This window comes from Esox lucius, chromosome 9, assembly GCF_011004845.1.
Source record: "Esox lucius isolate fEsoLuc1 chromosome 9, fEsoLuc1.pri, whole genome shotgun sequence".
In the NCBI taxonomy this organism is placed as follows: domain Eukaryota; kingdom Metazoa; phylum Chordata; class Actinopteri; order Esociformes; family Esocidae; genus Esox; species Esox lucius.
In genome coordinates this window covers 15,401,551-15,426,970 of record NC_047577.1, presented here as the reverse complement: position 1 = coordinate 15,426,970, position 25,420 = coordinate 15,401,551, and the positions used below count along the sequence as shown (strand labels likewise).

At 38.9% G+C, this 25,420-nt stretch overlaps 2 protein-coding genes across 5 annotated transcripts; both read right to left on the bottom strand.

Moving 5' to 3' along the window:
- Positions 1-322: 322 nt before the first annotated feature.
- zgc:174863 (uncharacterized protein LOC100136852 homolog) lies at positions 323-15,804 on the bottom strand. Of its 3 annotated transcripts, XM_034294505.1 has the most exons (8): positions 15,606-15,709; positions 10,262-10,335; positions 9,722-10,045; positions 7,367-7,660; positions 4,273-4,389; positions 3,336-3,368; positions 2,205-2,258; positions 323-1,861 (listed from the first exon to the last, which is right to left on the bottom strand). In XM_034294505.1, the coding sequence occupies exons 2-8, from the start codon at positions 10,323-10,325 to the stop codon at positions 1,848-1,850; spliced, it is 900 nt and encodes a 299-aa protein (XP_034150396.1). In that variant the 5' UTR covers positions 10,326-10,335; positions 15,606-15,709; the 3' UTR covers positions 323-1,847. The 3 variants fall into 3 exon arrangements, with proteins under 3 accessions (XP_034150396.1, XP_034150395.1, XP_034150397.1); XM_034294504.1 differs by lacking the exon at positions 10,262-10,335 and having other exon boundaries at positions 15,606-15,804; XM_034294506.1 differs by lacking the exons at positions 3,336-3,368; positions 10,262-10,335 and having other exon boundaries at positions 15,606-15,794.
- A 673-nt stretch (positions 15,805-16,477) lies between these two features.
- Positions 16,478-25,136, bottom strand: jpt1a (Jupiter microtubule associated homolog 1a). Of its 2 annotated transcripts, none has more exons than XM_010872972.5 (5): positions 24,892-25,136; positions 23,358-23,500; positions 18,435-18,544; positions 18,101-18,128; positions 16,478-17,848 (listed from the first exon to the last, which is right to left on the bottom strand). In XM_010872972.5, exons 1-5 carry the CDS (start codon positions 24,945-24,947, stop codon positions 17,706-17,708), a joined length of 480 nt encoding a protein of 159 aa, XP_010871274.1. In that variant the 5' UTR covers positions 24,948-25,136; the 3' UTR covers positions 16,478-17,705. The 2 variants fall into 2 exon arrangements, with proteins under 2 accessions (XP_010871274.1, XP_010871276.1); XM_010872974.5 differs by having other exon boundaries at positions 18,447-18,544; positions 24,892-25,132.
- Positions 25,137-25,420: the final 284 nt, after the last annotated feature.

The following is a 25,420-nucleotide window of genomic DNA, read 5'->3' as shown; positions in this document are numbered from 1 at the left end:
GTTGGTTTGGATGTTAGCTAATACAGGAAACTAGTTTGGAAAACCGTGGAGTTTTGAATCATTGGTAAAACAATGCAGAACACTGTGCACATGTATAGCTTAGTGGCGTAGGGGTCAAAGACAACCTTTCACATTATTCCAGCAACATTCATTCCTTCTAATCACGGGCTGGCGGAACTAGGCTTGTCTTGTTTATTTTCTTGTTTTTTTGTGTGTTATATTATGTATGCTGTTTTAATAGCCTCAGCTCATAAAAAATATATGATGTAAAAAATAACAATAAAAATGTATTCATTATTATTGATAAGAAAGACAACATATGAATGCTGACAAGCTTTTTTATCAATTAAGAATTTTACAATGAGAAATAACAACATATAAAAATACATTTTATAAAATATTTCACATTTATCTGTACAAAGCTTTAATCTAATAGTTATAATATACATGAATTCACATTAAAACATTTATTGCAAAAACATGTTATATCTGATAAGGAAGTCATCAAACAATTTATCCAACAAAAAAATAACAAATCACTTGATAGTAAATTCACAAGGGTCCTATCTCATCTGAGCTTCTAACCCCTAGAAATATTTATATATTCCTAAAGCAAACTATACAGGCGCAACCGTAGTAGGGCAAAGATAAAAGTGCACACTTTGTCCCATGAAGGTTGGCATAAAAATAGTTCATGCTATCATCATCATTCAATCTGCCCTTACCACGTACATACAGAAGTGAAATCAGCATGTCATTTATCTTGAGTTGCTAAAATAAAATGACAGATAATTGCTTAGTGGCTATGAAACGAACATTATAATATAATTTCATTTTATAATTATTGGTGCCCCTTTCATAAAACAAACATTTGTGATATTTACAAAAGTTTCATAATCCACCAGCATGTGAAACGTCCATTATTTTAATATTAACAGTTGTGTAACCTTCATGGAGTGTGGCCAAGTAATATATATGAATCCGAGTTTTTCACGAGCAGGTAAACTTGAATACAACTTGTTCGGGCAGATCATTTGGAGGAACCAGAACATATAATACATTATTACAATTACATTATTATATAAAAACACTGAAAATCGAAAAAAATCCAGAATTTTTAAGTAACTGCAATTTCTTGACTACATTGACATAATCACATATTTCACATGTAAAACAATTTACAATCAAGTTATTTACCATAATTTTATTTGTTGGAATATTTAGAAACAGATTAAATGAAACCAGTTTTTCAACAAACCCCCAGTATATGAAGGGTTTTCCCCTGCAAAAATGCACTCCCACTCATCATAGCCCCAGGAGAAAAGTGACACTCTCAGTGTCTATCGAAACCCGATGATCAACCCCGTTTTTGTTTCTCATAGAGGAAATACTCCATTTAGCAACCTCGTACTATTGTGAAACTCACTTTTAGAAGTGAAACCTGTTTTACTTCATTTTTTCTGAAAAGTGTATACACACTGAATGTTAATTTATGATCCTTAGCCTATATCGTGTGTAAACCATAGGGATTATAGCCTGGTATTATGGGACAGTAATCGAACCATGGTGTACAATGAAATATGCCATGTTCAAATGTAGTGTTTACAGTGATCAGTGCGCCTGGTTATTAAAGTATAACAATGGTCAGAAGTGTGTTAGTGCAATATATACTATCATCAGTAGATTCAGGAAATAAACACTCAAATCTGAATTCTGGGATGTTAAGACAGATCAAATAATTTCAGGCACAAGCTGAGCCAAGCACAGTTATGGCGGCAGGCACTTTGATCGTAGAGACTGACAGGAACAAAAAAACAACAACTCCAGATTAAAATGCTCTTCTAATCTTACACGTTCAGAACTAGATGAGAGAAGGGGAGGCAAGATGAAATGTGGGGGAGTGGCAGAGGGAGAGAGAGAGGGAGAAATAGAGAAACATGCAAACAGATAGACAAACACAAAAAGAGACAAAAACACAGAGAACAGAGAGAATATTATTACAAACTGAAAAACAGGAGAACCTTCACTAATCATTAAGGCGAGGTCAGCACGTAAACTACAAGATAATCATTAAATACCAAACCCCCATGAAGATACGAGGCTGAACAGGAAGATAACTAAGTATAGTAGACCCAGATAATTTAGATGTATTAATTAAAGATTTACAGTATAGATATATAAGGTGTAGATACAATATCAATTACCTTCTTTTTCTGTGGCATCGTAGTCAACCATCTCTACTGATTGGCCTCCAAGATCTAAAACAGAAAAGACAGATCAGAGATACCATGAGAGAAGATCACTTAACATTTAAATCTCCTGGCCATAGTTCCATTCACAGTTCAGTGGGATTAAGAGTTGAAAAAGAAAGAGAAAAGTTAGTCATGAGACCCACTAGTGAGCAAGACAGCTTCTCCCACAGTGAAAAGAAACTATATTTTTATTCAGCAGCCAGTCACATAATGTCCCATCACCACAGCCAAGCAGTTAATAGACCTTTATCAGAAAAGAGGGAGTGAATTAGCACGATTTCTCTCTGAAAACAATACAGAGGTGGAGTCATCATTAATCGTCAATTGATTTGGTTAACAATTAGTCACAATGTCAATTTTATACTCCATTGTGCTGCATGTGTTGTATCACATCCAATTAACCTACATAGAATATAACTAAAGGCGTGATTCATAGTAAAGCAAATACTGTACAGATACTGTGTGTAAAGAATACCATTATATATTGTGTGAATTCACAAATGTTCTAACTGATGTTGTTAAAACATCAGTGTGAGGGCCGTCCACAACACTAAATAAAGCATCTCTTGATGCAATGGCGGACACCAAGGGCCAGACAGAAGGCCGCCAGGGGCCATCTGTCGCCACGTTCTAAAGCTATGTATTAGAGTGTGGAGGAACCGATGTGGTTAGAGAACATATTTTCAAAGACGGGAAGCAGACATAAGTGGTTTCATCATCTGAATCTAGTTCCACAAACACAAAAGAGTGTGACTGCTAAGGGCATTTCATATCTGTTTGGGATCATGTCGGAGCCATGGTTCATGGTTATGCCAACATATCTGGCATGACAATAAATGCCAAGGGCAACGTAAGTGAAAACATCATGAAGCATTTGTTGTTTTCCCCCTGAATAATGTAAACATTTGTATAATTAGGATTATTATGAAATACTCCAAACAGGATATTGTTAACATAGATGGTGTATGTCATTTCCTTTAGAATGAAAAGTCTGAGAAACCATAAACTCAAGGCGAAAAACACATATCATACATCAAATATTCTATATTTGAATTAACATAGAATATTCATTAAAAAACCTACTAATTAACGGTAAGGTGGAATGCCTCCGAGCCCCTGTCAAAATCAACACAACAGAAAAGACTACATTAGACTAAAACCTACATTTAGTAGGAAAAAGCAGAAAAGAAAACACCATTCATAAACTAAAAGCAACATTGAGGCAATATAAACTACACTGATGAACATGGTTAAGCGGGGGTAATGACGGCTTCGCTTGTGACCGTCAAATCAAGCAGAAACGAGACTGGCAGAAAGCCACTGATCTTGGTTAATCTGCCTTTTGATGTTTAACTACTGTACATGTCTGGATGTGCCTTGTGGCCAAAAACACAACTTTAAAAACAGGTTGTGTTATTTCAGGCCCGGTACCATGGAAAGCCTTAAGAGCCCTGACATATGAAAATATTGATAGTTTATTTGACCAAGACGCAAACCAACAAAGACACATCTATTAAAGACAAAGCATCCACTCAAGGCCACCTGCATAGTGTAGCCCATGTTTCTGATGCTGTCTGGCTTTAGTGTAGCCTATCATACTATTTCTGTCCGGACACATCAACTCCATACGGGAAAGATGGCTGGGGCACAGTTCACCATCTGATGCTAACACTGCAATGATTACCTACTAATGGAAAAAATACTTTCACAATTATGATAACATCCTGAATGGTCGGTTCATGCAAAGTAAAAAAGTTTTTCTTTTTATATGGAGGCTTGTTTTTACCCGCAGGTGCCCACGCATGTGATGGCATGAAAAGATAATGTGTTATTCCCCCATGCAAAGCCAAATTGGATGTCTGACAGGGCATGAAGGAATGTTGGAGGTCGGGTCACTGTACAGGTTAAGGCCAGTTAGCGTAACAAACACATACGGAGTATTACCAAACGCATCCGATAGGCCACGAATCACACCGCCTCATGTAACTGACAGCTAGGCCATGTTATTTCATGTACTTACGTTGTTGGGAGCGCCTTCTACAAATAAGCAGAGTAATCAGGAGTCCAACGATCAGAGATCCTATGACCACAACCGGGGCTACCCACTGTGAGACAGACCGATCATCCTTGGGTGGACCTTGAAGGAACCGAAAAATGTGAAGTTTACAATTTAGTTACCAATTAAATAATTATTTCTTATTTAGTATAGAAAAGTATATAACTTAAATTCTGTCCTAGTAGGCTACCAGTGGAATGTTGATGGCTAACAGATGGTTCTGTAATGTGTAAATACAGGGACAAAAGGGTTGCTTTCAATTGCCTAGCTTGTTTGATCCTCATGATAACACTACCCTGTCAAATGAATCCCCAGGAAACAGATAGGAATGTGTCACTGATTGATAAGGACTACATGACTACATGACTACAGGACTACTTGACTACAGGACTACAGGACTACGTGACTACAGGACTACGTGACTACAGGACTATAAGACTACAGGACTACGTGACTACAGGACTACGTGACTACAGGACTATAAGACTACAGGACTATAAGACTACAGGACTATGTGATTACAGGACTATAATACTACAGGACTACGTGACTACAGGACTACGTGACTACAAGACTATAAGACTACAGGACTACGTGACTACGTGACTACAGGACTACATGACTACAGGAGTACATGAATACAGGAGTACATGAATACAGGAGTACATGACTACAGGACTACATGACTACAGGACTAGTTTTGTTTTCCTTAGGTCAATTAATCAACTCCCACAACTTTAGTTTTAGGTTCTAAACCAGAGTGAGGTTTAGGATGTAAACCAGAGTGAGGTTTAGGAAAGCTCTCTTGCATTTTCCTCCCTTCCGCACGCATCTTTGCTCTTGCAAACTTCTTGAATCTCAAAAGTTTGCATACCCTTGGAGAAATTGGTAATATACAGCTCCGGAAAGTTTAATAGACCATTATACCTTTTTCTTTCCTTTCCAAAAAAGTCGAAAAAGAAGGTTTTGAGTGAGGAACAGAAGGGTTCAAATTAAGAAACCACTGCAAATTGAACACTTCTGTTCCTCACTCAATACCTTCCTTTTCAACATTTTTGGAAAGGAAAGAAAAAGGTGCATGTATAATTTGTAGAAGAAAACATGAGTGAACAGGCAAAGCACATCTTTTATTTCTTATGGGATTCACATTCAACTGTAGGTCATGACAGAATGGCACATTCATAAAACTGCATTCTGTTAGTTCTTAATACTGTATATTGCCCCCTTTAGCATCAGTGCGTGCAGTCTTTTGTAATAGTTAGACAACGAGGCTCTGAATTTTTGCAGGTGGTATAGCTGCCCATTCATATTGGTAAAATGCCTTCAGGTCATGCAAAGTCTTTGGTCGTCTTGCGATCTCCCCAAAGTGGCTGAATGATATAAGGTCAGGAGACTGTTATGGGCACTCCAGAACCTTCACCTTTTTCTGCTGTAACCACTGGAGGGACAACTTGGCCTTTTGCATTGTTGTGCTGGAAAGTCCAAGAGCGTCCCATGCACAGCTTTTGTGCAGAAGAATGCAAATTGTCTGCCAGTATTTTCTGATAAAATGCTGCATTCATCTTGCCATAATTTTTCACAAGATTCCCCGTGCCTTTAGAGCTCACACACCCCCAAAACATCAGTGAGCCACCACCATGCTTCACAGTGGGGATGGTATTCTGTTCACTACAGGCCTTGCGGGCCCCTCTCCCAACATAGCGCTTATGGCTGTGACCATAAATCTCTTTTTGCACTCCAGATTACAGTGGGCCAGAAGCTGTGAGGCGTGTCAAGGTGTTGTCGGGCATATTGTAACCAGGCTTTTTTGTGGCAGTGGTGCAGTAAAGGCTTCTTTCTGGCAAGTCAACCATGCACGTCATTTTTGTTTCGTTGTATTGTGCTCCTTGAAACAACAACACCGTGTTTTTCCAGAGCAGCCTGTATTTCTCCTGAGGTTACCTGTGGGTTTTTCTTTGTATCCTGAACAATTCTTCTGGCTGTTTTGGCTGAAAACTTTCTTGGTTAACCTGACATTGGCTTGGTATCAAGAAGTCCCAGAATTTTTCACTTCTTAATAAGTGATTGAACAGTACTGACTGGCATTTGCAAGGTTTTGGATATCTTTTTATATCCTTTTCCATCTTTATAAAGTTACATTACCTTGTTCTGCAGGTCTTTTGATAGTTATTTTCTGCCTATTCTCCCTATGGCTCAGTATCTAGCCAGCTCAGTGCATCCAGGTGAGAGCTAACAAACTCATTGACTATTTATACACAGACACTCATTGCAATTTAAGTGTGGGAAATGAACCTTTAATTGCCATTTTCACCTGTGTGTGTCACCTTGTGTGTCACTTTGTATACCTGTAACAAGGCCAAATATTCAAGGTATGTAAACTTTTAATCAGGGCCATTTGGGTGATTTCTGTTATCATTATGATTAAAAAAGGAGCCAAACAACTAAGTGATAATATATGGCTTCATATGATCAATATCCTTAAATAAAACACAATTTTTTTGCATGATCAGTCATATTTTCAAAATCAAAACGGGTGTAAATTCAGTTCCTTCAACATTGACTTGATTCTGAACCTGGAGAGACAACATTTACAAAACTTGAAATCTAAACAGGCAATTAATGTCCATTAGATTCGTTATATAAATCCAGCTAACCTGAATTCAGTCAACCAGAGTTTACTGTCACTTTCCCAGCACTACTTGTGTATACAGATCAAAATATTCTGATTTCAACCCCCCCCCCCCCCCACCCCCTAAAAAAGGTTCACTATGCAAGGGGTAAAATCAGGGTAACTTATTACAATATCCTACAAAATCATTGTATTATTGTCATATCTCAAAACCAACACACATATTTAAATTCTGTTTTCATCCAATTACATTTTTTATCTACTTACTAAAAAACATGATGCTTTTAAAAGTGGACTACACTGACGATAAATTGTTTCATTACAGGTAGCAGTGACAGAGTGAAGGGCAGGTTTGGACCAGGTTGCACAAAGGATTACATTGTCAACATTATATATAGCCATATAGTTAGGAACTGTGGTAGAACTTACTGGGGCCAGAACGGGACTCAAATGATTCCATTCTCTCCAGGACTCCGGTGATGCTGAGAACGTTGCATGTGTAGTGTTTGGATATATCCTTTCTCACTGTTAATTTACTGGAAATGCTAAACCGTCCATTGTCTTTTTTTTGGGCCACCAGTTCAGAACTGTCTGTCAAGTTCTTGCTATCCTCATCAAACCACCAGATCATTTTTTCCTCGGCACTGTCTGTGGAGTTGCAGTAAATGGTCTCTTTAATGTTGTTTTCAGGACTGGAGTTCATGATTGGAGTTGTGTTCATAGCTGGAAGAGACATTGTATTATTATACATGTGCAGGGATGGACACAAATTAATTGGTTAAATTACAAAATACAATTACCAAATACTCTTAAAAAATAAGTATCAAAATCAAATAGAGGAATTATACTAAGTATTGTAACAAAATAGGTCCCCCATAGCTCAGTTATTACATCACAGTGCTTATAACACCAGGTTTGTGGCTTTAATCAAGCATTTGTTGTTTCAAAATGTGTATACTCAACTCAGTTTCTCTGGATATGAGCATTTGCTTAATTAGGTCATATTTAAAACACGTAATATACAGCTCTATAAACCATCTGGTCAGAAAATACATCAGACTACAGTTGAGCCCATTGAAATACAAATGATAAAATATGTATTTAAATACATACGCCAAATAAATGTTATAGAAATACTGCCCATCAATGTACATGTGCGGGGCAAAATAGGCCAAAGTTATTTACAGTTAGAAAAAGTGTGCATTTTACCTTATTTTGCTGACAATTGCTTTAGACAACCTCGTGCCTATATTGTTATAATTATTTAGGGTTAGGCAATTTTTTTACTAAAACCTTAAAATACACCTAACTACAGAATTTGCTATTAACCCCAATATAAAGGTTTCTTTTTTTGACACCCCTAGAAGATACAGAATAAAACTGGAGTGGGTAAACATAGCTAAAACAGACTTTTCAAATGTCAATCCATATGTTATAGCTTATTTGAGATTTTAGTAAACTGAATCTTAATTCACTTTCTATCAAATTGTATTATCTTCATAAAACTGTGCACCCCTACATTAAACAGCTGATCTAAGACTGACAGGGTTGGAAAGATCTTTCAAGTTGTGAGGAGGCCATTTACCAGCAAAGTATAGTAATTACTTAAAAAGTCTTGGTTGAATATTTGCACATGCAATTTCCTCATCATGCAATGGAATAGTGTACGTTTTCCAGTTTTAAAACATCAATAAATGGACAGATGTTATGTTTTCTCTGCATAAATTACCAGCTACATAAAATGCGAATTTCAACAACAATGAGATAAATATTTTGTCTACACAAAAGCAAACCATATAAGCACTGCTAATCAATTTTTCAGGAAGAATAGGGTACATTTCTCAATTTAATCACGGAGTTTGAATGCTAAGAGCAGAAAACAATTATGAAGGTTTGTGAAAATTCTGGCTAATGCTATGCTGTCCAAACTCACATGTACAAAGACGGATATGAAATTCCTCAGAACAATTCCAGAATAAACATCCATATTATGTTTTTAACATAACTGTATGGAAGTGTATGTGTTTGAAGAGATGACCAATGTAGAGCCACTATTGGAGGATAATTGAACTTGAATGGACGGATGCATTTCTGCATGTGGGCAATAGACTTGGAAAGTGAGGGTCCGGAAGTAAAACATCCATTGTTTTGAGCCATAGAGATATTAAATATTAAGGATTCCTATATTACTGTACAACATAGTCTGTTCTTTGTCACGATGGTGAAACAATTCGTATGTCTATGTAGTGGCAACTGGTTGTAAATGTTTAACCTCTGTGTTGAGACATTAGTGTTTTACCTTTAGTTCTGTTTTTCTAAGAAAAACCTTTAGTTCTGTTTTTCACGTGACCCATGGAACCAAGATGGCAAAATATGGGCGCTTCCAGTTTCCAAGCGTATGGCAACATATCACATTGATGGCTATAACCAAAACGTATATTACTTCCCAAGAGTGGCTGAAAATCACAAGGTTCATATATTTTCTTACATTTTCAATTTGTGAAAACTCAATTAGACTACACCTAACAAGAAACATTTTATTAGAGTATCCTTTATTTTGAAACTGTAGGGGAAACCTGTAAGTTCTTCAAAGAAAAATGTCAAATGGTATTGTAAAGTACCATTTATACTTGTTACAGAAAGAACCAGATAAACAACCTAGATGCTCAAAAATCTATCCCAAAAGGTTTTTCAAAGCGTACTTAGAATCCTTTAACCCTCTTGTAAGAACCTATAGGGGTTCCCTCCAAGAACCTTGTCATATTAGAGAGTTATAGGACTTACCGGTGACATTGAGGCTGACTGTGCATTTATCATGCCCCCTGTCAGTTAGCACCTCGCATTCATACTCCCCCATGTCTGCCATCTTGGTGTTGGTCAACAACAGGGACACATTAGATGACTTGTTCCAGCCAGGTACAGCAAACTGGAATCCAGGGGACACGTCTGTTGTGCCTTTATAGTAGTTCAACAAATCCTTTCCCATCTTCTTCCAGTTCACTCCTATGATGGTCACGTTATCTTCCTGACATTTTACTATACATTCCAGCAATGACTGCTGGCCATTAACCTCATAGACTTCATGTTTACAGTCCAATTCTACAAATTCTGTGAGAAAAATCAGAGAGCAGAGGTGACATTTAAAAATATATTTACTAGTCCATTATATAATATCATAAAAGTAGTCAGTGTTTTCATAATGTTACAAATGTTATTATACTTCAATTTATTCCTAGTAAAAATATATAGTTATTTCAACAACACAGCAGGTTAACAATAAGCTGAAAACAATTAATATAAAAAATATTATTATGGAAAACATACTCTCAGATTTGCTGTTACAGGCACAAGGGATCACCAAAAACAACATTGTCATAAGTAAACTCATCTTTGGATTCCTGAGAATAAAGAGAGAAATATACAATGAAAACACATCTCACAACAGTGTGCAGTAAGTCTAAGAAGAAAGAAAGATGGAAACAGGAAAATAATTTCAATTGTATGAGACAATGTTTTGAGTTAGAAAAGGTATTGATGTATTCCAAATCTCCCAACTGGCTGGGTAAAATTCCAAACCCTGTTCTTCTTCCCATCTTTTCCTTACTGGGATCTGGTGAGTTTAGGTTGACAAATTAAAATAAATACTATAGAGATTTAACTATGCTCGACATGGGGCACATTTTAAAGCATTTAAATGAACAATGATATTTTGTTATCTCTAATCTGTTGGAATAAGAAAGTTATTTATGGTAAGGTTAGAGGTTTTCCTCAGCAAAATAAAGGAGGCAAACGCTTTTTTGTAAAGATTCCCTAAGTTAGTGATTCTCAACCCTGCTCCTGGGCGCCCCCCTGCCCTGAATGTTTTAGATCTCCCCCTGCTCAGTCTCACCTGATTCAAATGATCAGGGCCCGGATTCCCAAAGCACTAAGATGATCGTAGGATGCACGTAAGTGCCTCGTTAGTTCATCAGTGCGTTTCCCGAAAGCATCGTTACTTAAGTGGCTCGTAACATTGCTCGTTAATTAACGAGTGCTCCGGACCCCATGTTAGTCCATCTTAACCGATCTTAACAGGCACTTTTATGGTCTTGGGAAATAGCGCCTCCCTCAACATGCGTGGAGGGATCGCAAACAGTTAATTTTAAGGCAATTGAAAAATTATCAAAACAGTTTTAATTTAGACCAATTTATTTAGGCTAGACAAATTATATAATAAGTGCGTGAGGGGATGTGAATGTAATTGAATGCAATTCTCAACTGAGAATTTAAAAAACAAGAAATAATTAAGAAAAAGTGTTTAAAATGATGTTTCACGCGATTGAACACTCTAGTGTCTTTGATGGATAAGTGCTGGTGCCTCTACCTCGTCTAGAATAACATTGATTTATTCAGCTCTGAATGCTTGTTTTCTCTTGTGTTCCGTTTTTATTTCAAATTTAACCAATCGTGTGTTGCTATGTAAGTAACAGCCCCCTTTATAAAGAGCAACGTACGTGGTGGTTCGGGAAACAGGCGTAAATACGTCGTAACAAAGTCCATCTTACGGCTACTTGCATCGTTAAACCGTTGATTGGTCAAAATAGGACGATTTCAGCTGACAGTGGAGCGACAAGCAATTTCACCGCTAATGTGTGTAAGGGGGTCAGACACCAAGTTCATTGCCTCCACCTGGGTTCAGGTGTACAGATCCACATGGTTTTAGGATACATTCTGCAGTTTTCATAGGTTTGGTAGGCAACTGCGGAGAAAATCTTTAACTATGTGGAATAAGCAGCTTTCAAAAGATCTAAGCGACAACAGCATGGAAAGACAGATTGGAGGATGGGTATATAATATTTAAAGGCCTTATGTACAGTGGGAAGAACAAGCATTTGATACACTCCCGATTTTGCAGGTTTTCCTACTTACAAAGCATGTAAAGGTCTGTAAGGATGTAAAGGTACACTTCAACTGTGAGAGACAGAATCTAAAACAAAAATCCAGAAAATCACATTGTATGATTTTTAAATAATTAATTTGCATTTTATTGCATGACATAAGTATTTGATCACCTACCAACCAGTAAGAATTCCGGCTCTCACAGACATGTTAGTTTTTCTTTAAGAAGCCCTCCTGTTCTCCACTCATTACCTGTATTAACTGCACCTGTTTGAACTTGTTACCTGTATAAAAGACACCTGTCCACACACTCAATCAAACAGCCTCCAACCTCTCCACAATGGCCTAGACCAGAGAGCTGTGTAAGGACATCAGTGATAAAATTGTAGACCTGCACAAGGCTGGGATGGGCTACAGGAAAATAGGCAAGCAGCTTGGTGAGAAGGCAACAACTGTTGGCGCAATTATTAGAAAATGGAAGAAGTTGAAGATGATGGTCAATCTCCCTCGGTCTGGGGCTCTATGCAAGATCTCACTTCGTGGGGCATCAATGATCATGAGGAATCAGCCCAGAACTACATGGCACGACCTGGTCAATGACCTGAAGAGAGCTGGGACCACAGTCTCAAAGAAAACCATTAGTAATACACTACGCCGCCATGGATTAAAATCCTGCAGCGCATGCAAGGTCCCCCTGCTCAAGCCAGCGCATGTCGAGGCCTGTCTGAAGTTTGCCAAATGACCATCTGGATGATCCAGAGGAGGAATGAGAGAAGGTCATGTGGTCTGATGAGACAAAAATAGAGCTTTTTGGTCTAAACTTCCCTCGCCGTGTTTGGAGGAAGAAGAAGGATGAGTACAACCCCAAGAACACCATTTCAACTGTGAAGCATGGAGGTGGAAACATCATTCTTTGGGGATGCTTTTCTGCAAAGGGGACAGGACTACTGCACTGTATTGAGGGGAGGACGGATGGGGCCATGTATCGTGAGATCTCCTTCCCTCAGTAAGAGCATTAAAGATGGATAGTGGCTGGGTCTTCCAGCATGACAACGACCCGAAATACACAGCCAGGGCAACTAAGGAGTGGCTCCGTAAGAAGCATCTCAAGGTCCTGGAGTCTCCATACCTGAACCCAATAGAAAATCTTTGGAGAGAGATGAAAGTCTGTATTGCCTAGCGACAGCCCCGAAACCTGAAGGATGTGGAGAAGGTCTGTATGGAGGAGTGGGCCAAAATCTCTGCTGCAGTATGTGCAAACCTGGTCAAGAACTACAGTAAACGTATGATCTCTGTAATTGCAAACAAAGGTTTCTGCACCAAATATTAAGTTCTGCTTTTCTGATGTAACAGATCCTACTCAGACTCAGACCCGGGTGGGTCTCATTGCACAGCACTGTACTCACTGGCCTCCGTTACATGTATACATCCATGGAGCAATGTCAAGATGATTATTAACAAGTAGAAAGTGTATGGAACAAAAAACAACATGCCTAAATCAGGCTGTTCCATTCAAACTGGATGCAACTAGGAGAAACTTTACCAAGAGGCCAATAGCAACTTTGACAGAGATACAGGTTTTTATGGCCATGACTGGTCAGTGTGCATGTACAAAGAATATCGCCAACACACCAGAAATCTGGTGGAATCAATTAGTCAAGAACACCATCCTTGAACCCTGTTTAAAATATGCCAATAATCAATGGGAACTCTGTAGCCATATAGGAAAATGTTTTCTGTTCTGACAAATGTAAAATGGAACTTCTGGGCCTACATGCAAATTGTTACATTTGGCACAAACCAAACATGCCCCATCAGCCAAAGAACAACATCCGTACTGTGAAGCATGAATGTGGCAGCATCATGTTATGAGGGTGTTTCTCATTGTCAAGGACTGGGACATGGGTCTGGATATTAGGGAAGTTAATAAAGCAATTTACAGAAACGTCCTTAAAAAACCTGCTGCCTGATGCAAGAAAGATAGAACTAGGCAGAAAGCTTTCATTACAAGTGCAACAGCCAAAGCTACAGTACAGTGGCTAAGGAACAAAGAGGTAAACGTTTTTTTCCAATAAATCCAATCAAGAATTTGTCGAATGATTCTGAGATTGCTGTCCATCAACACAAAGTAGACAAGGCAAACAAAAAATATGGGTCAGTCAAACTCGATATTAACACACATAGCTAGAGAGCTAATTGGCCAATAAATATATACTATGTTTAATAAGGAATTATTGGAAAGCAAATTAATCATTGAGTTATATTTGTATTACAAATAGTTGAACACTCACGTACCCATGATAAAGACATTTCACCAGGAAATCCAACAAGTTCCTAGCAAGGTGTCAATCAGGGTTGCCAGATCTTATTGACTGTAAACCGAAACATCACCCGCGGACCACACAAAAATATTTAAAAAAAACGCGGTTTTTTCGGTACCCGATTTGTAAATCCTGCGAAAGCCAATTTTTGTCATTAAAATTAACACAATTACTAAGGAAACCGTCCCATCTGCCAACACTGGTGTCAATGTACCTAAATTAAAAAAAGAACAACGTTATGCAGTAGCGGCGCGCCTAACGTGAACTAACCATTTAAAAATGACGCGCGCAATAATGACAGAAACACACATTTAAAAAAAACTATTACAGGTCCGGCATGCATCCAAGAAAAATGCTCAGTGGAATAAACATCTGAACAAGGATGGACCTCCCTAGTGAGATCTACTGGAAGGAAGTGTTATAGAAATATTCATATTGATGCCAAAATACATGCAATGAGTGAGGGACAAAAGTATTCAATACCCATCATATTAACTTAATTATTCAAATCAATGTAAAACATATCTGAAGTAAAAATATATACATTTTAGACATTGAGATGCTGTTCTTATCTTAGATTATCGATTGCATACATAGGCCTAATCCAAACAGTAATTGGACAAACTTCATAGCACACTACCTATAGCATAGGGAAAGTGTATTTATGGGAAGGTTATAAAACAATAGTTCAGTCAATTCAGTACATAATCTTTTGGTCAATATTAGCCTGTCAGCATGGATGTAGCACAAAATTCTGGGCCCTGTACATAGGCGGTCTCTGAGGGCCCCTCCCCACTTTATTCAAGATTCAAACATTTTTGAGGGCCCCTCTACACATTAGGGCCCTATATACTTAGTACCCCTTTTCCCCCCAGTCCAACGCCCCTGCCTGTCAGACAAATATATACACAAATGCTAATTTGCGTCAGTTAAAAAACAAAATAGTGCATGTTTCCCGAAAGAGAGCTTTGTAGAAGTTACCCATTAAACATGATTCACCACAATGAATTGCACAAGTAGTTATTCCCCCCACGGACTATCTACATTGTCGCGATGCAAAGTGGGATTAAAATAAATCCAATTGTGCTTTTTCATTGACCTACACAAAATTAATTTACCGTCAAAATAACTACACAATACAAAAGGGGATATCGGTGTACGTAGGGAACATATGGAAAAATGACCGTCCCAAGTCCCCAATGACCTTAGCTAAAAACATGTAAAACTAGGCAACAGGCTACTTGCACAATCAGCAAAACAGTTCCAATGATACCGTAATACTGCAACAAGACTCAAGAAGCATCCAAATCATGCAGGAAAACTGATTTAAAATTCAACTGACTATAATATTAGGAGTGGTAACCGTTGTGTAATAATAGGCAGTTACATTATTTGTAATGCAACAATGCGCTTATAAGATTAAGATAAAATATAATACATTAGTAACAGACAAAATGTTCTTGTCTTACCGCAAAATCGTTTAAGGCTGTTCTCGTCTGGGTCTGCGTAAATCTGATTGCAACATGGACAGACTGACATACACTTTCGATTTCGATTGTTTTATGGAACTGTAAGCTAGTACGTTTGATATGGGCCTTACCCATATTTTACATTACGAAATACTAATCTCAATGTAATGGGCAAGTTACAATCATACCGAAACGCGAAGACTTCACAGATTTGTATAAATAGGTGCTGATAAGAATTTTAACTTCTGAGTTATTCAGACTGTTCTCAAGAGGAAATGTAAATGATTCTACATAAATATTTGCAAGCTGAATTAAGATTACTTTATATTAGGTAATGTCAGAGTAAAGAAGTTAGAAGTGAAGAGCACAGTAAGAGTTAATAAGGGATTCTGGTACCAGTCGTGGATGGTGGGTTGGCAGAAACCCACCATTGCTTTACCCCACTGGCCAGTTAGAATACAACAAGGTGATTTTTTCCTACCCAGAACTCAAAACTTATCCCAGTGCTATTACCAACACTAAATTATAACGTATCACACGTGTATACAAATTCAAAATGTTATTGGAGTGTTTATAACATAAGTTACGAATTTGCCTAAATGAATCACATTTCAATTGCACGTCTTAATGTATTCAAACATCATACAAATCACAAAAACTTCAAGTCAGGTTAAAAGGGAAACAGCATGTCAATCAGTTAACTCCCACGATCTGAGACTTTCAAGCCGTTTCTCAGGTTTGGTGGCAGAGCAAATGTTGAGTTACGTTATTGTAATAAGGGAGGGGGGCCCTGTTACCCCATGTCAATATATTTAGGTGTTTGAATTTAGCGACTGCTCTATAATCCCATTGGAAATGAAATCCTGGCCATGTATGGTCAAAAGTGACTTTAATGTTCATTTTCATTTGTGCCAACATTCACTTTTACAGTGAAACAAACCTGCATGAACAAGGTGGTCTTGCAGCACATCTCCACTTTAACATCTTCCGAACAGCATGTCAGCACGTCAACATGTGAATTCACTAAAGCCACGTGTACAATTTCATTGAAATTTGACAGAAATTGACATGTGTAAATACAAACATTGAACCACAGGTTTTCCTGTACAAGGCAGACAATAAAATAGGCATCGGACCTGTAAGAGACTATGACAGAAGTTTGAACATAACTCTGGTTACTTTGCTTAATATGCCACATCTTGTTGATCCAACTGTGACAATAAAACAATTACTAGACAAAATGAAAACTAGGCAGAGTTGTCATAAGGGCACTTGTCAATTTTATCAGATGGAGCGCCACATACAAACTAGCATACTTCATCTGTTGTTGAGAAAGTTTCCCCTTCTAAAAAAAAAACACCACATGGCTCTCAAAACTGAAAACAGAAGTTTTAACATTAAGGACTACATATACAACACAAAAATAAAAACTCACCATTCAATTACATTAGAATGCCCAGGAATTTACTAGGACAAATCCTCTTAACTTAGTCTTCAGGAATAAAACCACCACCAGTGTTTTGACAGTTTGGCTCCCCACGTGGACGTTACCATAGAAATGTTCATGTTCCCATTTTCATGCAAAACCAACATCCAACCACCAATTCATTAACAACTCACAATAGGATCCAGCATAACCTTAAAAATGTTTTCACAGTAAACGTTTTAAACAAAGGTTTCACCAAAAATGCTTAAGCGGAGTCAACAAAAACAAAAAAAACAAAAATAAACAGGCATGCACAAAGTTTGCCTAACAATGAACATAGTGCAAAAGCACCAACATATTCGTACCCATTTTTACTTCTGGATTGCATTTCAGAGCTTTTACGGTTGACACCAGGATGGAGTGATAGACAACTTAAACCTCATGCCCTTTGGCCAGCAGGCCTGTGACAACAGCACTACGGACGCCAGGGGCTGGAATCAGATACATAAAGTGCTTCTGTCAAAAAACTCTTACAAAAATTGAAAAAGTATCAAAACAATGGAGTCGGGGAGGGAAGGCAGGAAGAGGATGGAGACAATTCTTGGACAGAAATTAGTGGGGATCTTTCTTTTATAAAAACAAAAAAGGAACGGCGGAGTTCGGAGAAGAGAGCCTCAACCCAGGATGAGGCTGGATTTCCCCCCTGGGGGGTTCCTGCGGCCTGTGGGCATCCCGGCAGCGGCCTGGGCAGAACCTCCTGATGGCTGGGGTGCTTCGTCCCTTTGCTCCTGGGCAGGCACGGCCTCCTCAGTGTTAACTAAACACAAAGGGAGGAAGGACAACATGCAGGAGTCTCTTGAGCATAAAAACCGAAAACGTGTAATCCTCACAGAAACGAGCAGTACAAATGACACACTTTTGCCACATCTTGGTCATAGCTTTGTTAGCGAAATGTTAAACTTTTTTTTCCATTACCAACACCTAACAATGTGTAATGTAGTCTTAATCTTAAAACTGCAACACTGAAAACTATTTAAAAAATATTAACTAAACAGAAAACCGCACTTACCAGCATTCCCCAGGTCATTGTCTCCATCCTAAAACAAAAAAAGTTTTATCAAAAAGTTAGAAACAGAGCGAGCCTCAGATCAACAAAAAAAGAAAGTGAAAGTCTGTCATCAATAAGGAATGGAAAGCATTTATCCTTGTCTGGCTATGGGAAAGTCCAGCTATGCCCACACATGCTTGGGACTTTCTGGGTTCAAACATGCAATCCAAATAATCCTGTATGTAACTAAAACAAATCAACCCCCCCAAATCCTCATCTTAGCCCCAACTCTAACATTAACACCTAACCGAATTTAGCCCTCACTTCACCATGGGTTACTGTACTTGACACGCACGCACGCACACACCCCAGAGTTGGAGTCTTCATGGTTGCCAGAGGACTGGGCCACACATCTCCTCAATGGGGCCGATGGCTCGCCACACAGCACTCCAGTAGGCTTTCCACCTGTATAATCATTGGCATAAACAATAATTATCTTCATTGATTGCCTGGGAAATTTCAGGACAGATCAGTGAGGTCTTACATTGTAATCTACATCTGACATTTAATCCTGTAGGTCATAACTTCACCTAAAAACAGTGAGTATCCCAGGCACAAATGAAGCTTAAAAAAACCAATGTGTTGCAAGTTAAGTCCTCAATTTAAACTAAGCAACTTTGAGGGATCCAAGCTAAGACCAATAACAAGGGAGTACACCAATTCAATATCCTGCCTTAAATCCTACAAAGAACAAAGTTTGCAACTGCCCTTTCAGGGAGCATGTTATCATTATTAATCTGGCATCATGCTGTACGGTCACCGAATGCGTTGTCGGGGTTATGCGTTAACACAACGGTTGACATAATACCACTAAAACCAGTTAGCTAGTGGTGCTCGTGGAGGTCGTTTACAGTTACGCATTAAGTTCTCCCCATGTTAATTGATTTAATGGATGTCATAGAAACAAATGTATCTCCAGTCAACCTCACTTTGGGATGTTGATGTACTTCAGGCTCTACATTATTGGTTTTTTTAACTAAAAGTGCATTTGAGAAATGTCTGTTTTTCTATTGCCTGGTATGTAACAATTTTCTTTGATTGTGACACACGTCTGTATAAATATCAGAGGATCACTAGGTACTCTGACCATGTACTCTGACAATTATTAACTACTTACATGTCATTTATTTGGTAAATGTTTAGCATTTCCCCCCCAAAACCGTAATGGAAAAAAAACATGCAGAAGCACTACATGCACATGCCTGAACGCCCACACACAAACGATCTCAGGTACTTTCAAAATTATTGTCTGTTGTACATAGTGACCTCAAGTGCAGACAGAACACATATTGGCTAAATGCCAAAGAGCAAGATGCAGTTCACAGGAGAATACACAAGAGACAGTTTTCAGCTCCTGTTATTGTGGAAACTTCTGGGGGCAACAACAGGTCAGCCAAAAAACAATGGGCCATACAATCTCACAGAAGTGTCAAGCTTCGTTCACACCAGACACGGCAATCTTTATGCGTTCCCGGAGGAACTCCATTCATTTCAATAGAAAGCAATCCGCACCGCTGCGTCTAATCTACCGTACTCGGCCAGATTTGGTTGCGGTACGGCAGGTGTGTCGCATGAGTTGAAATTTTCCAACTTGTGCGGTGCTTTTCCGTACGGTATCAGAAACAGAAGTTGATGTACCACCGAAGAAGAGCTAATATGTAGCTTTCAATTACGGGTTTATGGGATCGCAAAAATAGATTTGACAGCTCATTAATTATTTGTAATAGCCTACCAGAGCAAAGTTTGAAACGCTAAATATTTGAGCGGGACATATCCTAGACCTGATTGGTTAAAACATATTTGAGGGAAAACTAAATCATAAAGCAGAAATTTCAATAACATTTTGGACGATTCTTCCAACTTTGGGGCAACAGTTTGGAGATGCCCCCATCCCCAAACCTTTTACCTCTTCATTCCTAGGTTCCCCATATCCAGGGTTCTCCTCCCACAATGTTTTTAAACATGTGAATACCTGAATGTGATACACTACTGGAACGAGAAGCGTCTCCACTGTGAATCTATCAAAACTGTTGTTGCCAAATGAAATAATATTTCCAACTCCAAGCAAATATTTAAGCATATAGCAAAACCAGTACTGTATTTTTGAACAGTGCAGGGCCCATAACTTTAATTTTTTTACCAAAAGTAGTGTCTGATCGAATTAAACCAACTGAAAATATATCGATTTCAATGAGTTTGCATGATGAAGAGGAAAGCCTTCAGAGAAGAGTGGAGGCTGTTACAGCAGCAAAGGGAGGACTAACTCCATGTTAATGGCCTTGATTTTGGAAGGAGATGCTTGACGAGCAGGTGTCCACATACAAAAGATCTTTGCAACCATCACACAGAAAAGCAACGGAGAGACTCAAAACAGCAGTGCAAAGAGTTTATAATTGTTAAACCCCTTAATGCTAACTGCATTTCGTTGTACTGTACTTGTACTGTACTGTACTGTACTTGCCAACGTTTATCTAATCTAATGTACCCATATAATAATCACTGGCATTAGCAACTCACCACAGAGCATTCCAGACAGATTTGACAAAGCTGCAGAACTGTTATGGTCTCCTGTAGCTTTTTTTTTTTCCTCAGACAGTTTTTCAGCTTCCAAAGCATGTTCCTTCTTAAGAGTATAAGAGCCATATTGCATTAGTGTTGCTTTCTATACTATAATTTCAATGCACGCAGAAGACTTTAATGGTAAGCCAGACTTGCTAAACCGTTTTGTTGAAACATTTGACTAGCCAGGCTAAATGCCATCCCCTTTTCATTTTGTATTTGCTTGGGTTAATGGGAAAGTCCACTACTTGTCGGACTGTTGAACTCATGTTCAAAATTGAAATGACATTAAAATCAGGAAAAAAACCCTCAAATATTCAAATAGGATTTGCGTCCAACACAGCTTTTCTAAAATCCCTGCATCTTATCGCACCCTTTCCCAGTAAGGCTTTAGGTGTTGTTACAGCAAACAGGCTTGGGTAACACTGTTCATTTTAATGCTGCTGGCATCTGTGAAGTCTGGGTATTGTCCTGTTTCTCCAAGTGAAATGGAGAAATGCTTGCATTTGCGGCGAGGGAACAATTTTGATGGCACATTTGCCATATTAATGGACATATAGGGAAATAGAGTAGTTGGTAAATTTCCTTTTAACTTCCCATTTTCGTAGAAGTCACAGCCAAGAATATGCTGTTGGATTCCCCTCCAATTTTACCCAGTATAATTAGGAAGAGGAGCATATTCTGGAGCTATGTTGACTTCTATGACCCCAATTGATTGATGCCCCAAATTAATTTGCTGAGATTCATGGAAATGAGCTATAATTGTCATTCCAAATATTAAGTAGATTGGTCAAATGGAATTCCATGGTCCCTCCAACCAGGACCAAAGGAAAATTGTTGTACCAGGCTTGTATGCCCTGAAGCCTGGAAACAAGGTTAGTCAGACTTATATGAAACAGACTAATTGCGAAAAGAGAAAGCAGGGATACACAACAACCATAAATTAGAGACAAACAACATGTGGGAGTAAACCACATTTCCAAAATCTATTTTGAGACCATTAGTTGCTCTGGATAGTTCAGAAATCTCAATCCCCCGCATGAGCACCTGGAACTGGGAGGCCAGTAGACCAACTGGGAGGCCAGCCCTGCTCCACTGATTTGTTTATAAGAAGGCCCGAGACAGCACCCTGGGGGAGAATCAGACACCTGGCACCGGGGCCCCTCAAATATCTTAGCAAAGCTCAGAAACCCCACGTGGGATTCCGTGCAGGAAGGAACTACGTCAACAAGAGCAATACGGGGATTTTGACAGAAATTGCAACAGGCCATTTGTCAAAGTTGACTAAGTGCATGGGAAATGCATTTGGCATGTGTTGGACATACACGCATCAAATTATCAAACATGACCTGATGCTGCCCTCTGGTGGAGAACATTACAGGTTTATCATACTGCCCAATGGTTCTCAAACATCTCCATGGGGACCAGCAGCCATTCCATGTTTCACTACTTTTACATAGCTAGCACACCTGAATCAACTCATGAACTACTTATTAATTTCTTGATGAGGTCAATTAGAGGAACTAATTTCTGGCAAAAAAAATATATATTTTTTGAGAATTACTGTAGCAGTTCAGGTACATTAATGCCGCATTTCCATTGGTGCTTTACCCAGGTACCAGGGCTACGCCATGATTTATGCTAATGCTGGCTCTACATTCCTGTTTCGACTATACATTTGGTACCAAGGACATAGTTCACTCTTCCCTCCCCTCCTGAGCCCTAACAACACAATTTGGTTTTACGGTTACGAAAAAGGCAATATTTTTATGGTAGTAAAATAAATTAAACAACAACGCCATGCTCTGTTTGTTTATAATATGGCATTTGAATTTGAGTAATAAAACTTATTTCTTCCTCAAACTCCTGCGACCAGCTCCTTCTACACCTACACTTGTGACACAAGCAACTGTAAGCCAGTGAATTCATTATTTAATTTAATAAGCATTTTGTCGAAACTATCAACCTTCAATGGAAGGATCTGAGGTAATTTTGTGTTGTTACAAGTTCTGCAGGCAACGTATCGGTCTCAGCGCATCAAACCACCTTCAATGGTATCGTAGCACCTTCCGTCGTTCCAACGCTCTCCTTTCTGAGTCTTTGCTTCCCTGTACTGTTGCTTTATTTTCTTAATCTTATCAGGGATCTGTTTGTTAGATCAGATGAAGACAATTACAAAAAGCCTAAGACCAAGGAAATGATGCACATTGCAGTTCGAATAGCACACATGCAGCATTTTCGCAGCACGTAATGCGTCAACCCCCTAACCCCGCCCTAAAGTCCGGGGCTTGGCACCAAGTGAGAGCCAGGCTACTCAGCCACAGCCTAGTGGCCGACTGGCGCTGGCCTGGGTCAAAGGAAACAGAAACATTTCTGGACTTTAGGGTAAAACACCAGTGTTTGCTCGGCCCTGAAATTAGATCCATCACCCTTTAGGTAACTGGTCTGATACTCACCTCGCTGCCCATAAAATAGGCAACAAGTTCAGGTACAGTACAAAAAAAGATGTAGTGGTTTAAGTACAGTAAAAATAAATCTGCATGCACTCAATACTGTAAATCACTTTGGATAAGTCTGACAACTGAATGTAAATAACACTGGCAATAAATAGCTCTGGTACAGTATAAGTATGATTCAGAAGACTAGGGGTGATGGTTACCAGGTGGGTTGTTCCTCCTATGGGCGTGGGGGTCATCCGGCTCAGCAAAAATGTTGGAGGCCATCTTGTTCTTGCGGCAGGGGGGCTTTTCTTCATCATTGCCAAAAGAGATGTTAGAGGCTCCTCCTGGAGGGCACAGAACCCTAAAAAAAAGAAAACACTTACTGTAGAGTGGGAGGGAGTTAAAAAAAAAAAAGTATTTACATACCAACATGTGTAATTATTGTATAATTACAGTTGGGATAATCAAGTCTTAATCTGAAAGAAGAGATACTCAGGAATGAGGGCATCATTCTCACAGTGCAATCTGAAAACACAAATCTCAATCTAGCCTAAATCTGGCGAGACGCAATAATGTAAGCGCAATTGAGGATTGAGAATCAATCCTAGCTCCATTCCATGTCCTCCTGACTGTTTCATTATGGTGGTCTGGCTAGCTGACACACTGACTGTAGCTAATCTATGCTGACACACTAATGCTTTAGAATTAATTTTGGAGGATGGGCTCCTGCTGGCTCCACGATCTCTTACTGTGACTGAACCCAGCTAAATTGATGACTTAAGTGTGTAAGAAGTGTGGGGTTTTGTTCAATTTAGACCAGTTGCAGTTTGAGGCTCACTTGATCGATTTTTACCTAACATACGTTCTATGCTAACCCAGCCCATTACTACCGAGGCACATTGCAACCAGCGCGGGTCATAAAATATACAGATGCCATTGAAGCCAGTTGTCACTAAGAGGCAGCTGCTTCGGCCAGATATCAACCTCAATCAGGATGGCTTGACCAATCAGTGGTAAGAATGTATGATTAGCATAGCTAGCTAGTTGGTTTTGATTTTCACAGAAAGAAATACTAGGCAACGTTACATAGCAAGAGAAATATGTATGTGGACATTAGACAAACATCTCGCCGGCGTTGGCTGCATGTTCGTGTTATGCAAAGTGGATAGTTACAGCATCTTCCACATGGGGCCCCACCCAACCATAAAATTAACTAGCATTGAGTTGCTAGCAAATGACAAGTTTCTTGCTAACGTAGTACAGTACAGCAGTGACACGCACCCTTGCATTGATTAAAAAAACAAAAAACAAGCGAATGTTGGTTCATTTGTAAGTTCCTTAGCAATCAGTGAAAACCGGTATTGCTGGCCTTTTTCTTTTATGCTGCAGTTACATCTACTAGTACATTATAACGATTTCTAGCTATACTGCAAAAAACTATAATGCTAGCCATTTAACGTTAGCCTTTTGCACGTTCCTCACAAAGAGACAAATATCAATGGCTAAGCCAATCGTCACACATTAATTTAACGCCGACCAATATCTATAGACGATCTAGTTTTTTACATCCACTGATATTTTTCAATAATGTAAATTATCAAATATGGACAAGTCAAAATAACGGCACTGATTGACAGCCAGGTTATGTAGCTAGCTGACTAGTTAGCTACTGCAGCTAGCAGGCTAGCTAACGTTGGGGGCTGCATCATTCGGCTGGAAATGCAAGCATCTGACTTGACATGAATTTCTTACCTGGAGCTGCTTTTTGCACCGGCTTCCATCCCTGAATATATTGTTGTCGTTGTCATTTTGCAAGAGAAATTGGTAGGCGTTGATAAGGTATAGCAGAATTAAGCAAATATTTACGTTTAAGGCGAATATTTCACCACCTCATACTCGTCTCGATCCAACTCCACCCGGTATAAGCAAAATGATCGATTGGTCCAGCCGTGTAAAAACATGGAGGGCGTTTCCATCGTTGAATTGCCAACCACAAAGGCACGATTCGTCCTTCTGATTGGTTTTCACAAAAAAATCATAAATTTGATTGGAGAATAGGTGTATCGGGGTTTCAACGAAAAGCGAACCTTCCTTAACACACTGGATGGGAAAGCTAATGTCGCGGTCCTCAAAACACGAGAGCATACATTTCTGTATAGATTTTGTAACCTCCAAGTAAAATTAAATATTCTTAGTAATCACTACTTTCATACAATCGTTCTTACACTGCGCGACACTGACACCTTGCATTTTGGGAATGTATTCAACCCTCTCCATGTTA